The sequence below is a fragment of the Camelina sativa genome, unplaced genomic scaffold (assembly GCF_000633955.1).
Source record: "Camelina sativa cultivar DH55 unplaced genomic scaffold, Cs unpScaffold00518, whole genome shotgun sequence".
Classification (NCBI taxonomy): domain Eukaryota; kingdom Viridiplantae; phylum Streptophyta; class Magnoliopsida; order Brassicales; family Brassicaceae; genus Camelina; species Camelina sativa.
The window spans coordinates 41,986-57,567 of NW_010921719.1; the positions used below are offsets into that span (position 1 = coordinate 41,986).

General features: G+C 37.5%; 4 protein-coding genes across 4 annotated transcripts; 3 read left to right on the forward strand and 1 right to left on the reverse strand.

The window, feature by feature from the left end:
- Window positions 1-81: 81 nt before the first annotated feature.
- Window positions 82-4,966, forward strand: LOC104773344 (probable pre-mRNA-splicing factor ATP-dependent RNA helicase DEAH9). Its single transcript, XM_010497928.1, has 23 exons — window positions 82-299; window positions 387-531; window positions 858-932; window positions 1,051-1,140; window positions 1,234-1,313; window positions 1,412-1,481; window positions 1,576-1,661; window positions 1,765-1,834; window positions 1,934-2,029; window positions 2,130-2,235; window positions 2,339-2,385; window positions 2,489-2,572; window positions 2,675-2,728; window positions 2,828-2,928; window positions 3,031-3,121; window positions 3,305-3,469; window positions 3,556-3,645; window positions 3,792-3,863; window positions 3,949-4,047; window positions 4,127-4,213; window positions 4,290-4,343; window positions 4,435-4,511; window positions 4,629-4,966. The coding sequence occupies exons 1-23, from the start codon at window positions 190-192 to the stop codon at window positions 4,771-4,773; spliced, it is 2,094 nt and encodes a 697-aa protein (XP_010496230.1). The 5' UTR covers window positions 82-189; the 3' UTR covers window positions 4,774-4,966.
- Window positions 4,936-6,644, reverse strand: LOC104773343 (magnesium-chelatase subunit ChlI-1, chloroplastic). Its single transcript, XM_010497926.2, has 3 exons — window positions 6,446-6,644; window positions 6,235-6,350; window positions 4,936-6,115 (listed from the first exon to the last, which is right to left on the reverse strand). Exons 1-3 carry the CDS (start codon window positions 6,543-6,545, stop codon window positions 5,060-5,062), a joined length of 1,272 nt encoding a protein of 423 aa, XP_010496228.1. The 5' UTR covers window positions 6,546-6,644; the 3' UTR covers window positions 4,936-5,059.
- Window positions 6,645-6,804: 160 nt separating this feature from the next.
- LOC104773346 (uncharacterized protein At4g18490-like) lies at window positions 6,805-12,008 on the forward strand. The gene is made up of 16 exons (XM_010497932.1): window positions 6,805-6,923; window positions 7,523-7,615; window positions 7,941-8,049; window positions 8,215-8,400; window positions 8,484-9,461; window positions 9,568-9,753; window positions 9,822-9,926; window positions 10,032-10,166; window positions 10,335-10,484; window positions 10,569-10,752; window positions 10,834-10,895; window positions 10,979-11,018; window positions 11,112-11,285; window positions 11,395-11,505; window positions 11,604-11,684; window positions 11,806-12,008. Exons 2-15 carry the CDS (start codon window positions 7,558-7,560, stop codon window positions 11,652-11,654), a joined length of 2,529 nt encoding a protein of 842 aa, XP_010496234.1. The 5' UTR covers window positions 6,805-6,923; window positions 7,523-7,557; the 3' UTR covers window positions 11,655-11,684; window positions 11,806-12,008.
- Window positions 11,667-13,191, forward strand: LOC104773345. Its single transcript, XM_019242634.1, has 3 exons — window positions 11,667-11,684; window positions 11,806-11,873; window positions 12,359-13,191. The coding sequence occupies exon 3, from the start codon at window positions 12,422-12,424 to the stop codon at window positions 13,037-13,039; it is 618 nt and encodes a 205-aa protein (XP_019098179.1). The 5' UTR covers window positions 11,667-11,684; window positions 11,806-11,873; window positions 12,359-12,421; the 3' UTR covers window positions 13,040-13,191.
- Window positions 13,192-15,582: the final 2,391 nt, after the last annotated feature.

Sequence of the window (15,582 nt, forward strand, 5' to 3'; positions counted from 1 at the left end):
TTGAATATTTTAAAATTGAACCGAAATAATTTAAACCAAATGCCTAAATTAGAACCGAACCTGTAAATCGCCGGTGACCGCCACAGCGTGACCGTGAACATCCAAAGAAAAAGGCATAGAAGAGAGAAAGAGGCGACATATTCAACTGAAACAACCGAAGAAGCCAAAAGCTCTTTGGGAGAAAAAAAGATGGCGTTTTGGAAACCAGGAACTGAGAAACCTCGTTTCGAAGATGATGGAGAAGGAGGTATTGTGTTCATGTCCAACAATCTGGCATCCTCTTCTTCTTCTTCTTCTAGGTATGGTTCTCTCTCTCTTTATTGCTGTTGGTAAGTAATTCTACTTGTTCTACGGTTGATTATAACTTAAAGGTTGGGAATTTGTAGTTATGGGTATGCGAATATAGAGAAGCAAAGACAGAGATTGCCAGTGTACAAGTACAGAACTGAGATTCTCTATTTGGTGGAGAATCACGCTACCACCATCATCGTTGGCGAGACGGGCAGTGGTAAAACCACTCAGATTCCTCAGGTTTCTTCTTTCTTCTTTGTTCTTGGTTACCTTTTTGAGGGAAAAGCACCTACCTTTGCTAATTTCAGGGTTCTTAGACCGATAGGCAACTTTTGATAGGAGTTAAGGTAGTGAATTGGGATGGTAATACTCACTTGCTTACATATGTGCAATGTAGCTAGAGAGGCATGAAACTTGTTCAGTTTCTCAAATTCCTGCAATGTTTAAGCTCACTAGCTGGTTAGGAAGTTGGACAAACTGGAGATATCTTCAATTCAATCACTAGCAGAATCTTCTTGTTTCTTGCCTGCAAGTGTTGATACCGCTTTGTTTATCATATTTTGTAGTACCTGAAAGAAGCTGGATGGGCTGAAGGAGGCCGAGTTATTGCTTGCACACAGCCAAGACGTTTAGCTGTCCAGGTTTTTTTTTCTCCTCCTCCACCAAACCTTACAGCTTAAGTTTAAAAAGTGATGTTTCAGCTCAAGTTTGGTAATTCCTGCTTGATCACATATACTCTTTGTTTTGTAATTTGCTTAGGCGGTTTCTGCGAGAGTGGCTGAAGAGATGGGAGTAAATCTTGGGAATGAAGTTGGCTACACAATTCGATTTGAAGATCAAACAACTTCCGTGAGACTCTTCCCTTCACATTCTTCTGCTTTTCCTTAATTGTATGGATTATTCTGATGATGCTTACAAAGATCTTTTGCTTGGTTAGAACAGGGTGTGACTAGTGTGAAATTTCTCACAGATGGGGTTTTAATCCGAGAGATGATGGAAGATCCTCTCTTGTCAAAGTATAGGTAATGATTTCTGTTGCACTGCTTAATCCCGTTCAATTTATAATTTGGGTTAGTAAATGGTGCTGATAAACCTATTCTTCTCATATGTCATTTTGTAGTGTTATTATGATAGATGAAGCTCATGAGAGATCTATTTCAACTGACATTTTACTGGGTCTCTTAAAAAAGGTATACCATTAAGACATAGACTTCATTCAGATCTTTTTTGAACTCTTTGGTTTACAGTTTGCTTTTCTCAATTCCTATAAATTGTTAATATCAGATACAACGTCGCCGTCCTGAGCTACGCCTGATTATATCGTCCGCCACAATCGAAGCAAAAGCCATGTTCAATTTCTTCAATTCCAGGTTCTCATCTTACTCAGTGGTTATAGTTCTATGCCCTGGAAGTCTCGGTCTCTTAGAATCACTAATACAATATATATTCTTATACACTATGAAAAACAAATAGTAAAAAACGCCATGCGCCAGAAGGTAGTGCCCAGGGACCAAAGTTGGAACCTGCAATCTTATCTGTCGAGGTATATTGTTACTCTTATCTTGCTCAAGACTATTTTTTTCGTAACTCTTATTTCATGTGATAGTTTCTGATTCTTGTTTTGTTGGTGAAATATTCATAGGGCAGAGGCTTCAGTGTGAAAATTCACTATGTTGAGGAGCCTGTCTCAGATTATATCCGATCAGTTGTTTCAACGATATTATTGATAAATGAGCGGGTACTTTGATTTGGTGCTTATAACTATCCAATGTGTTAAAGTCTTGTAGTATATTATTTCCTTGGGCAGTTATCTTAAAATTGTATCTTCTTATGTTCAGGAGCCACCTGGGGATGTTCTTGTATTTCTTACTGGTCAAGAAGATATTGAAACTGCAATTAAACTTCTTGCAGAAGAAGCTCATAGCAATCAAAAGAATTCTTCAGGTATGATAAATGTATATGTTACACATAAATAAGATCGTGTCAATCAACTTTAGCATTTGCATTCAGTTTTTCAGCACTATAATCTAAATCACATTTATTTCAGGACTGCTACCTCTGCCACTATATTCAGGACTTTCTCGATCAGATCAGGTTGGTTCTTGTTGGAAGGCTCTAGATAAGCTATACCATACTTTTTGAGAGTATTTGAAAAACTGAAACGAGGAGATGTTGTGTTCTCATTTCCTTATATTAGGAATTGATCTTTACTCCAACTCCCAGAGGAAAGAGAAAAGTGATACTCTCAACAAATATTGCAGAAACATCATTGACTCTGGAGGCAAGGTTTCCTCATTATTGTCTTTTCGTTGCAAGTTTTTTTTTCTCATACATATATTGCTGAAACATCATTGACAATAAACTGTTTCCTTTAATTTTTCAGGGTGTTGTCTATGTGATTGATAGTGGTTTCTCGAAGCAAAAGTTCTATAACCCAGTAAGTCCATCTCCATTTCTTTTGTTTATATCTTTTAGTTCCGTCCTTTGTAATATATTGGACATTACTGATACATCTTAACATTTATTACCCTCACAGATTTCAGATATCGAAAGTCTTGTGGTGGCACCAATATCCAAAGCATCTGCTAGACAAAGGTCTGGTAGGGCTGGGCGAGTCCGACCTGGGAAATGTTACAGGTAACTCTCTTTCCGTTTATAAAAGTGATAGAATTGTGCCTTATTTAATGGTTTAGTGCTCATTAGTCTTCTTCCTAATATATGTTTTTCAATGGTAACTAGGCTTTACACTGAAGATTATTTTCTCAACCAAATGCCTGGAGAAGGCATACCGGAAATGCAGAGGTCGAATCTTGTCTCTACCGTAATACAGGTACAATACTTACTCAGCTCTTGTCATATAGCTTTTCTTAAGAACTCACAATTTGGGATGTGTTACACAAACGTATAGATAGTTTTTTTTTTCAAGCTTTTCACCTTTTCCAGCATGTATAAAACCAGATGAGAAGAAGTTCTTCTCCTAAAATGTTCAAGCTCTGTTGATTTATTTTTTCAGCTAAAGGCTTTGGGCATAGATAATATATTGGGTTTTGATTGGCCTTCACCTCCATCCCCACAAGCAATGATCCGGGCACTTGAAGTACTCTATTCACTTCAGATCCTTGATGATGATGCAAAACTCACATCGCCAACAGGATTCCAAGTTGCAGAACTTCCACTGGTACTTTTTCTTCTTAACCTTGAGTTGCTTATAAATTTCATTTGCATTCTCTGCTGCATGTTTACGTCTCAGTTTTGTCTTGCTAGGACCCAATGATATCAAAAATGATTTTAGCTTCAAGTGAGCTTGGTTGTTCAGATGAGATCATTACAATCGCTGCAGTTCTCTCTATCCAAGTAAAGGCTCTTCACCCTTTTCCTCTGCTAAAAGTTTCTTTTCTATAATGCCTAAGAACCATATTGCAGCTCTAATGTTTTGTTTCCCATTTGATCTATGGGATTTGAAACTAAATGGATGCAATCTTAATATTGTTTATATGCAGTCCGTTTGGGTCATTGCTAGGGGAGTACAGAAAGAACAGGATGAAGCCAAACTGAGATTTGCAGCTGCAGAGGTATATATTGCCACATAACTATGAGCAAACTATATCTCAATTTTTATTTTTTTGACAGTGATCATCATTGTTCTTGTCTATTCAGGGTGACCATGTCACATTCCTGAATGTATACAAAGGGTTTCTTGAGTCGAAAAAGTCTTCACAGTGGTGTGCCAAGAACTTCCTCAACTACCAATCCATGGTGTGTATAATAACCGAGTTGGTATTTAGTCCTTATTTTCGGTTCTCCAATTTTGATATGTTTTTGTTTCCTTTCGCAGAAAAAAGTGGTTGAAATCAGGGATCAGCTCAAACGGATTGCTCGGAGATTAGGCATCACCCTGAAATCATGTGACGGAGACATGGAGGTAGGAAATCTTACCACCTTGCTTCAACTGAAAACAATAAAAAAGGTTGCAGGTTTTTACTGTTACTTTATTTCAGGCTGTGAGAAAAGCTGTGACTGCAGGGTTTTTCGCTAATGCATGCCGCTTAGAAGTAAGTAACCCGTTTCAAGTTTCTGTTTCTACACATTTTTTCGGTTTTTTTAAATCATCAAAATTTTGTTTCTTTTGTTGTGATGTTTTAGCCACATAGCAATGGGGTATTTAAGACCATTAGAGGCTCTGAAGAAGTTTATATTCACCCGTCATCCGTATTATTCAGGTTAGTAGTACTTGTTGCTATGATTTTAGCAACAAACCTCAATAACATCACAACGTTTGAAGATCTTTCGTTTGAATGTGAAAGCTTATTTTGGTATATTTATAATACAATCTTCAGGGTGAATCCGAAATGGGTGGTTTACCAATCCATTGTCTCAACAGAGCGTCAATATATGCGGAATGTCGTAACTATCAATCCTTCTTGGCTGACTGAAGTTGCTCCACACTTTTACCAGAACCGGCAAAACGCTATGTCCTTCTAGTTAACAAGGCATACCACCAACAATTCAAGACATAATAACAGTTTGATCCTGACACCGTTTCTTGATAGTTTTATAGCTTTATTATTCAGTGCAAGAAACGTTTGCAGATGCAAAACAAAAGAAAACAGAGTTCTACTGAGTATATGATTTGAACAATTCAACTTAATGGATAAAGCATAGACTCTATATTCAATCAGATTTTGCCTGTTTATAGTTTTGGTTCTTCTCACCGTTTACAGAGTAGGAACAATTAAGAAAAATATGATCACAGAATCGAATCTCCTATTCAGCTGAAAATCTCGGCGAACTTCTCGGAAACTAGAACTCCCGAATCGATAGATTCCAGTGGATCTTTCCTCAGACGGTGCCTTAAGCAGTTAGGGATAACGGTAGCAACATCATCTGGAGTAACTCGATCTTTTCCTTTGAGAGCTGCAAGTGCTTTTGCTGCTCTGTTAGTCACAATGTCTCCTCTCAACCCGTCGACATTGAGCTCCGAACACACCCTAGAGATCTTCACCTTTAACTCCCGATCAATCTGAACCGAGGCAAGATTTGCTCTAGCAGTTGAAATCTGGTCTTGAAGCTTGTCCTGCTCGGTTTTGTAAGTTTCACGGAAGTCCTTTGGGTTGCTATCGAAACGAGCTCTCTCTTCAACAATCTTGACACGTAAATCAGCATCTCTAACAGTCCCTACTTGCGCATGCATGCCAAACCGATCAAGAAGCTGTGGCCTAAGCTCTCCTTCTTCAGGATTTCCTGAACCAATCAAGATAAACCTAGCCGGGTGAGAAATCGAAATACCTTCTCTCTCAACGGTGTTCCAACCAGAAGCAGCTGAATCCAAAAGAACATCAACCAAATGATCATCCAAGAGATTGACTTCATCAACATAGAGAATCCCTCTATTGGCCTTAGCCAACAAACCAGGCTCAAAAGCTTTAACACCTTCTGTCAAAGCCTTTTCGATATCAATAGTTCCACAAACTCTATCTTCTGTTGCACCCAATGGAAGATCAACCATATTAATCTTAGTTGCAACAACTGTAACTTGCTCTCCTCTTTCGACTCTTTCCCTTACCTCAACTCCCATGAACTCAGGATCAATCGGATCAGAGTTATAAGGGTCACCAGCAACTACCTTAATCTCAGGCAACAGATCAACTAATGATCTAACAGTTGTAGATTTGCCAGTTCCTCTATCTCCCATAATCATCACACCACCAATCTTTGGATCAATCACATTCAAAAGAAGACAAAGCTTCATCTCATCTTGCCCTACAATAGCTGCAAATGGATAAACCGGCCTTGCACTCTTCTTTGAATCAAATTTCTTCTCTACCTAAAACCCAAAAACCACCATTACATCAACAAAAATCATATATACGTTCCTAACTTTATAAATCAAGAAAAGTCTGAAACTTTATGTGAAAACGTCATCAAAAAAAAATGCATACATACTTGTTCAGTAGAGTTGATTTCAGTGGCTACATTCATAACCGAGACATGGTAACGAGACCTGTTCTTTTTAGGCCTTATTTGGATTCCTGCATTTAACTTACTTCCACAAATTTTCCCTGTAAACAAGAATTCAACTCTTCGATTCACCGGGATATAATTGTGAAAACGGCAAGGTTTAAGACTTTAATGTTTCGAGAGATTTTTGGTTTACCTGGTCTGAAGCAAATGGGGGAGGACGAAGGTGTTGAAGAAGAAGAGAGCGAAGGCGCAGCCCAGATTGCAGAGGAAGATGTTCCAAGAAGAGACGCCATTTTTGTGTGAGCTCAGAGGTTTACTCAGCTTTCTGATTGGCTTTGTTCTCCTTCAGAAAATTTGGTTTCTATTGGTTTATGTTTGCTTCCTGTGTGTGTGGTCAGGATAAGAAAGATAGATTCTCTTCTCTATCTCCTTTTCTAAAAAATAAATATATAATTACAATTCAGCCCCTTTAAAATAAGAAAATTGCAATTTTACTCAGCTTTTTCAAATTATTATTGTTAAAAATAATGTAGAAAGGCCCAAATCAAAATCATTCGCTAATTTCAAATCTTCCCCCTTCCGAGTTCCTCCGTCGGCGATTTTTTCTCTCCGGTGCCTTCGTCTTGTTCCCGTTGAACGTTTACCGTTAGCGCCTACCTCAGATTCAACCGGTAAGAATCTACTCTCGCTTCTCGTCGATTGAGTAGAATCTCACTCTTCTGCATTGTTCTCGCTTTTCCGGTTAGTTAAGGTTCGACGATTTGAGGATTGTTGATCAGAATCGATGAACATTTCTATGTTAGAGGTAGCGATTGTGTTTAGAAATGTTCGATCAATGTTAAGACTGTGTTTGATTTTTCCCTTCTGCTTCTCTAATTCCTAAATTTAGTTTCGTACTGCTCGTTTCTTCCTTAGTCTCGAGTGGCGTCTCCTTGCCTAAGATCTACGAATCGCCTTCTTTGTTTTGGATGAATTGGTGTTGAATCTCATACTTTGATTCCTGCTACTGTTCTTCTTTGTTTAAAGTGCTTCTCGGATAATCACACTGTTTGATTTGTTCTTTTCCTCCGTCTCTTCTCCGCTAATCAGACCTATGGTATGCGTCATATCTCTTTAGTGATAGTTTTAGAAGTTCTTAAATGCTATAGTTTAGTTTGTGGCGCAGCGTGATTTATATGTTGGTTGCTTTGTGTTCATCTAACATAACATATAAGGTACTTTCGTGAGTGATTGCTGAAATGATTTTGATGGTAGATTTTTTCCATTGCAGTTGATTGTCAAGAGGAATACTGAACAGATTTTGCCATGTCTGCATCTGCTAAAAGAAGTTCTACAGATACTCAGGAGAAAGATCTAATGCTCGGTATGGTTTTTCAACTGTTTAAGAGTTGGTTTCTATGATCCGAAAGTTATTGAATCCTAAAAAATCATACATACATGGAATTGCTGGTGGAAAAATTACCATTTAAGAGTGGAATCATCAATAGACTTTCTTGATAACTTAATGTTAAAAGCTTTACATCAGAAATATCGTGCACGCTATCTTTCAGTCTTCTTTATTGTTCTATTCCTCCATTTTTGGCCAGCTGTGAATTTTTGTGGCGTAGATAGAGACCATAAGATGTTCCCATAGCTAACACAGGTGATTGAATAATCCATTGTCTTTTAATTCCATGGTTTACCTGCAGACAAAGACATGGAAAAGGACACATGGAACTTTAAGTCAATGACGGATGATGATCCAATGGATTTTGGCTTTGACTCACCAGCAAAAAATAAGAAGAATGCCTTCAAGCTGTGAGTGTAACCTATGTGATATACATCTTAAACCATGTTTGCATCTAAGCGAGTGTAGTTCAACATGGAATTTTTCCTCTTTGATCATTGATGACTACTCTAAGTTGCTGTTGCTTGACAACAGGCCTACTGTCTCATATGGTTCTGTTTCTCTCTCTTTCTCAGGGATATGGGTTTCGATCTAGGTGGAGATTTTGGAAATCTATCATCATTCAAAATGGACATGCCAGACTTTGATTTCTCAAGCCCAGCCAAGAAAACCACAAAAGCGAAAGAAAGCTCTGATGATAAATCTAGTGAAAATTCAAAACAGAAAAAGAATCCATTTACCTTCTCTTATGATTTTGATGCGTATGAGTCCACTAATAAATCAATTTTCTTTTAAATTCTATGTCTTCTGAAATTTACTTAACACCATGTTTTTCTGCAAGCAGATTAGACGACTTTGATCTTGGTTCAAGCCCACCACTGAAGAAGGGAAACAAGACTATGAGCAAGAACATGGATTGTGAAGAAATTTCTGCAAAAAGAAAGATTGATAAGTCAGACGATTTGGACTTTGATCTTGGTTCAAGCCCACTGAAGAAGGGAAACAAGACTATGAGCAAGAACATGGATTGCGAAGAAATTTCTGCAAGAAGAAAGATTGATAAGTCAGACGATTTGGACTTTGATCTAGACTTACCAATAACTAGACAAGCTCCCTCCAAGGCAAATACAGATGTTCAGGTAAAAGCTTCAGCTGAAAAAGAGAACCAAGGTTCCAAGACTACAGCTACTATGGTTGTTGATAGTAGCACACACTCTGATCAAGCTGCATTAGAGAGCATGGAAAATTTGGAGGCGGTGATATCACCTCAAGGTCCAAGTTTAAAAACCTCAACAACTGATACAATGCCTGTGCAACCTCAATCCATAAACACTTCACCATTGAAGACGTCATGTTCAATGGTTGAAGAAAAGGATGAACCACGTCCTTTAAATGAAGCCGCAGCACCCTCGCCATTACATGCTTCTGAGACTGCACATACTGCAGTAAGCAGAGGAACCAGTCCAGGTATCCATGAAATCTGCAGGCCTGGCACAAAAGAAGACTGTGCTAAAGATCTAGAACAGAATGCCATTAATAAAATGATTTCCACCATGGAATCAAGTTATGAGAAGACTGAACAAACTTCAGCAAGCATCTCATCTCAGCTATGTTCAGACAAGATAGAACATCAACAGGACGAAATGAGTACACATACTCAGGCAGAAATACAGGATCGAACTAATGAAACACTGTGTGATCCTGATGCTGGACCTTCTCTAACAACTTTCTCAGGAAAACTATCACCAGGCACTCGTCCAAGCCAAACTGCTTCCCATGTACAAAATTTGAATGGAAAGTTACCACTGGATCCATCCCACAGGTTAGAAAAAACAAAACAAACTTCTTTTATTAGATTTGTCATTTTGCCAGTATACTATGATGCTGAAATATATATCTAACTGCTGTATTCCGTAAACTGAGTGCAGCGTGCAAGGGATCAATAATTTGAGGGCCATGCAAAACAAAGACTTAGGACTTATCAGATCCAAATTCTTTAAGAAGCCAGAAAAACCACAATCCCATGTGCTGGAGTCCTCTTCAATTCAAACAGAGATTCAGCCAGTTGCCCGAGAAAGGATTGGGTCGAACTTGATCCCTTCAAATGATAGGAGGTAGTATTTCTTTTCTTCATCGTCTGTGTAACTATTTTTTCACTATTTCCTTTCTCTCCAATATGCAGACATGATACTAAAGATGCTTTACCTGGATCGAAAACTAGATCATGTCCAATTGAGCTTGTCAACACAGATTCCGAAAAGAATGCAGCAACTGTTAATACGACCAGGTAATGTTCTGGGCTCTTATATTCAAGCATAAGAATAAGCTTCTCGCTTTCATTTAAGATGATATATATAAGGTAGGGAACAAATCCAATTACTTTTACTAGCAGTTCCAGTGAAAAGATAATCCACAAGGACCATTCAAATCCCAAGACTGTAGAAATTGTGGCTGGACAGATGGATCATTTAAAGTTGCAAACTAAAAATACAACTAGAGAGAAGTCCATCTTGCAGATCAATATAAGGTGAGATAAACTCATTTTCATTCACTTGTTTCCTATCTCTTGTCACGCTTGGGAAACAGGTTATAACCTCATGTGCACTCATCGTGTAGAAACTAGTAGCCGTTAAATTTTATCTTAGGAAGTTCTGTTATCATGTTATGTATTAAGCTTCCTTGGATTTTGTAACAGCTCAAAACTCGATGCTTCCAGCTTGACTCAGAAGCTAAGCAAACATTTGAGTTCTGGAGCCGAATCTTTGCAGAAGTCCAAGATCGTATCTCTCGAAAGGCCTAAACTTGGAAATTTTATGTCTGATCTGCGTGCAGTGAAAGCTCAAAGGTACAAAAGGAACACACAACAGTTTCTAGTATGGAATCTTACGCTAATATATCAACTCAAATTCCCTAATCTCTTCCACTATAGGACCATTGGAGTAAATAAAGACCAACCGAGTTCTGCAGTGCAACCAGAAGTTAGCTCTTCCATAAGCAAGGAGATAAATACAGAAGCGCCAGTTAAAAAAAGCTCTGAGATTCAACAATTGGCTCCTAGGGAAAAAACCCAAATCCTGCACTGCCCATCTTCTTTAAAGCGGAAAGCTGATGAGGTTAATTCATCAACTCACATTTTCGATGTTCTTGCTCCATGAACATATCTGGAGCTCAAATATAAGTTTTTACCTCCACAGGATGCAGATAGGTCACTGAAGCCACAACTTAAACGTTTTTCCATGTCTCCAAGAGAAAACAGGTTTCTAGTTTTGTTTATCTAAACCAAATCTATAACCTTGCTTCATTAGTTCTTATATAACTGATATGGCTGAGATTGCACAGGAACGTTGAGGAGCTCACACATAGAGCTGTGCAAGGAAAGGTTAGACTCACCAACAGATCTTTGATTATTGTTATTAGGACAAGCTTTCTGTGTTTACTTTACTTAAGACTTGTCACGCAATTGATTTTCCAGTTCTCAAGCCTAGAGAGAAGAATAGATAATAATACAACCAAAGAGCTTGTCAAGGAAAGTCCACGGACTAAGTCTCATTACCAGAACATAAACATGGCAAATCTGGAGATCCCAATCACGGAGAATGCTGATAACATAGAGAAAGCTGAAGCTTACACAAAAGAACTCGACAATGTAAGTTTCTAAAAATATAAACAGAGGTTGCAGAGCCCGCTTCTCGATCAGGACCATTGTCATAGACACTAGTACATACATTTCTAATCTTTTTAGTTATGCCTTGCAGATCTGCAACATTCTGAAGAAGAAACATGAGGAAGCGAAAGAGTTACTTGTCCGTGCTGTAGTAAACAACAATAAGCTGCTGATGCTCAACCATCCTTTATATGAAGACAAGATATCCTTTTTTATTGCTTTTCTAATGCCAGTGTTAGATTTTGTCTATGTATGGCCAAAATAGACTCTTCTGTGTGTTTTGCCTTAATAACCAGAAACATTCGTCTGGTCCAGAAGTTCGCAGCCAAGTTGACTATAAGGGACACATGATGAACACTCAAACGATTGTTGCTTTAAAAGGTTAGAATCATGACACTTTTCTTTTCTCAGAAACTATCTCAAGAGATTTTGTCTGAAGACTACACTCCGATTGTTCATTTCTTGACCTGATGGCATGTACTATTGGCCCGAGGTTATATAGGTTCAGTGGATTTACACCAACACGTTATCGTCAAACGTACATAAAGGTTGACGTCACTTAGTCCAAAGGTAACTCGATCCTCTTTTCTCATTTTGCTGGATAATAAAGAAAAACACGTTAAAATGTGGAACATATTAAAAGTTTGATGGTTAACTGATAATGAATTAGAAATGTGTTAAATGTAAATCGGGTGTTCTTTTCAATTGTGTCTCGCATCAATACACGTGAAAGACGTACCATCAATCACAACATACACGACTACTACGCGAGTTAGATGATTGATAAACTTATATCTGAGTTATGATAATTTTAAAATGAGAAGGGGTTGAATCTAAATGCACACACAGATACGTACATACACTAAGAGTGTATGTATATCTAGGTCCCAAACCAAGTACATTCATTACATACGAAAAACTATATGGGCTCATAAATAAAGCCCAATAATATTAGTCTCGTTTAGTCCAATTTGATAAAATGATTTTCTAAATTTTTTTTTGTTTTAAAAACCCGGTTGTTCCCTCTTCTTCTTGGCGCACATCCTAAAACCAAGTGGCGCGTAAAACGGTAAAACGCCGTCTGGTCTCAAAGTCAAAAGTCAACACTTCATACCAAAATGAAAATTTCGAACCAAAATAGAGAACAGAGAATCTTCTTAGTTCCCTCCATAACACAGAGCCCTTTTTTCAAGTTTCATGATTTTAGAACAATTCTCAAAATCCCTCCACAAAATGAAAACATCAAAAATCAAATCTCAGATCCGTCACTTCCAAATCTGGTTCAAAGTCCCTCCTATTCACATTCTTCATATACCGTTCCTCCTTCTATCCTCAATCCACCTCTATCTCTCTCTCTCTTTCTCCGACTCTTCTCTCTTCCTCTCTCTGCTACATCAATGGCCGCTTTTGATTTAAAGCCTCAAAACGACAACAAAGAGAATATCCCACCTTCAAACATGGCCACGATATCTGCCAAGCCTCTGGATTCATCTTCATCCATTGATAAAGACAAAACCCAAATCAGAATAAGAAGAAAGAGATCTAGGCAGCCACTTCGAGATATCACCAATCTCTTTGTTTCGTCATCAACATTGTCCTCTTCGTTTGTGATTCGTCACGTTCCCTCTTCGCCATCACTATCACTTGATCCCAAATGCATGAAGAGAAGATCTGGTGTTGTTGGTCTCAAGGCTGCTGCTACTTCTTCGACCTTCTCTTGTAAAAAATTTAGATGATTTTCTTTTGTTTTTCGGAAATTGTTGTTAATCCTCTAGATGGGTTCTTTTCCATTTATGAAATCTGTATCAGAATTTGTATTATGGGGTATTTTATCAATACCCTGTCACGCATTCATGTACCGACACAAAATTTATTTCCATGAGTATACTGGTTGTGATTCTTGCAGATCATATGTTCAATATCAGTATAGTTTGTATCCCTGATCAACAAATTGGACTCGACGCAGTATACATGTGAATGTGATCTGATCTGGTTTGGTTACGAACATTTGAAATGGAGATATAGTTAGTGATTACTGATTGCAATTACCATCCAGCTACAAAATCATCTTTTCGATGGCCTGTCCAGTGAAGGTGATGATATAGAATGTGTTATGTATACATTAACGCTAAAACATACATAAAAGATAAAAACTCTGTTAAATATTTTGTCAAACTCTTCATTATATATATTTTTTCTTTCTAGTTTATCTTTAAATAAGTGATAGTCAACTAAAAAATGTGAACCATTAAAATGGGGAAGACTGGCAAATGACACAGAGAGATAAGAGCATTTTCGTTTTTTTTTTCCAGATATTTTCGGCTATGTGTATTGCCACTATATCACCTTCATGCTAATCCTTAATTCCCATCTTTTTTGGTATCCATTTAAAAGAAAGAAGTAAATTCCTTTTATATGTCATCATTGACTAAACCCTAAAACATACATAAATGTCCACGATGCTCTAGGCCTCTAGCTAGTGAGTTACTGATGTGTTGCATAATATTTTGGACAATCAAAATTTGCACACCATTGATGATGAAATGTGGATTTGGATAAGAAAACTATTCAGTTAAAAACATAATTACAATGTAAGAAGTGTGATTGGTTCCATACTTATCCTTTTAACTAAATCACTTAAAACCTCGACTTAGTGGAATCTTAAAGTACACACTACCACACGTCCTGACAATTGACAAATGTAAAAATACAGATTATAATATCTTTACTCGAATGGGGTTGAAACTTTTTTGAATATTCTTCTTTGTAATGAAATCTCCTGATGAATCAAATGTGTAAATAGAAAAATAGTGAAAATGGCCAACTCCACCAATCCAAAACCAACACGAGACACATAAGTGCTCTCGCCCTTTGACCTCATTTTTCATATTTTACTCCTTTCCTTTTCTATCTTATTGGATTTTCATGAATCACCATCCTTGTCCATTATCATTACCTCGTATATTATTCACTCTCTCTCGCACACACTCGCACACGTATTATAATATTGTGCGCATGCACATATTATATATAATGTCACTGGATAGGGACGGTCGAGTTATAAATATATGGTGTAAGGTTTGGTATTGAATATTTTTGCTTTATCGACATAATTATTTATTTATTATAATTAGCACTTGATGCCGTCGCTTATCGCTCTTTTTAACTGTCCAATGTAATATACATAAGATTCAGTTAATTTTGATGATGTAATTACGCAAAACGATCGTACAAATGGATAAAACTCTGTCTTCAAGCTTCGTATTTAAATAAAATACATTTCGATATTAGTCCTATTTACTTTTGTTCGTTTATGTTTCGAGATTAGTATATTTTGTTCATAATCTCGGTGGTAACAAATCAGCGAGTATTCAAAATGTAACGATCGCATGCATGAAAGGTACGGTTTTGAGTTTTGACAAATATCGAAACACGGTGGAAAAAAAATCTTCCAAAAGAGATTCGGTTGGGAACTCCTATGTTCAACATAACTCAGATCAGTTACTGATTTTATTTAATTACCGGTTTATTTTAGTCTATTGATTTAGACTGCAAAACGCATTGTAACCACTATGATATATTCACCTAGTTCTTTTGGGGGAGGTTCAGTATAAAATTCATCCAAGAGACAAGGCCACCTAACAAATCAACAAGTGTTTAAAAATGAACCGCACATGAGTCTAAAACAGGGCTTGGCCAATCCTAGACCCTAACACAATATGCATATATTAAGCTGTCGATTGTATTAAATATGTGTACTATAATGTAATGCGGCGATCTTTATAATTCTTTTGTACTATTCAAAGCACCAATTTGCATTTTGCAAGTCGGAAGAGTCACTTTGCTAAGCTGGTACGGATTTAATATGATTATTGTAGAAGTTTTTGGTAATGAAGAAAAATGTAGGCAACGAGATAAACTGTCCTCGGTGACAACTCACGCTTGCACTTGCCATAAGCACTCAAGCCCTAATCTAGCTAGAACCACCACAACTAGAAACCCTTCAAACAAAACTCTATAAATAGAAACCCTCCATAGATCTCTTCTTTCCTCATATACACAAATACACACCACGTGAAATACTTCCCAATTACAATCTCTCTCACACTCTCTCTCTCTATCTCCCTCTTATATATTTTTCTTTTCTAAATATAACTAATTGTAATGGCTAAGTTAAGCTTCACTGTATGCTTCTTGTTGTTTCTTCTGTTATCTTCTGTCGCCGCTGGAAGCCGCCCTCTTAAGCAGGCACCGGTTGGGGTGAAGGTTAAAGGTCTAA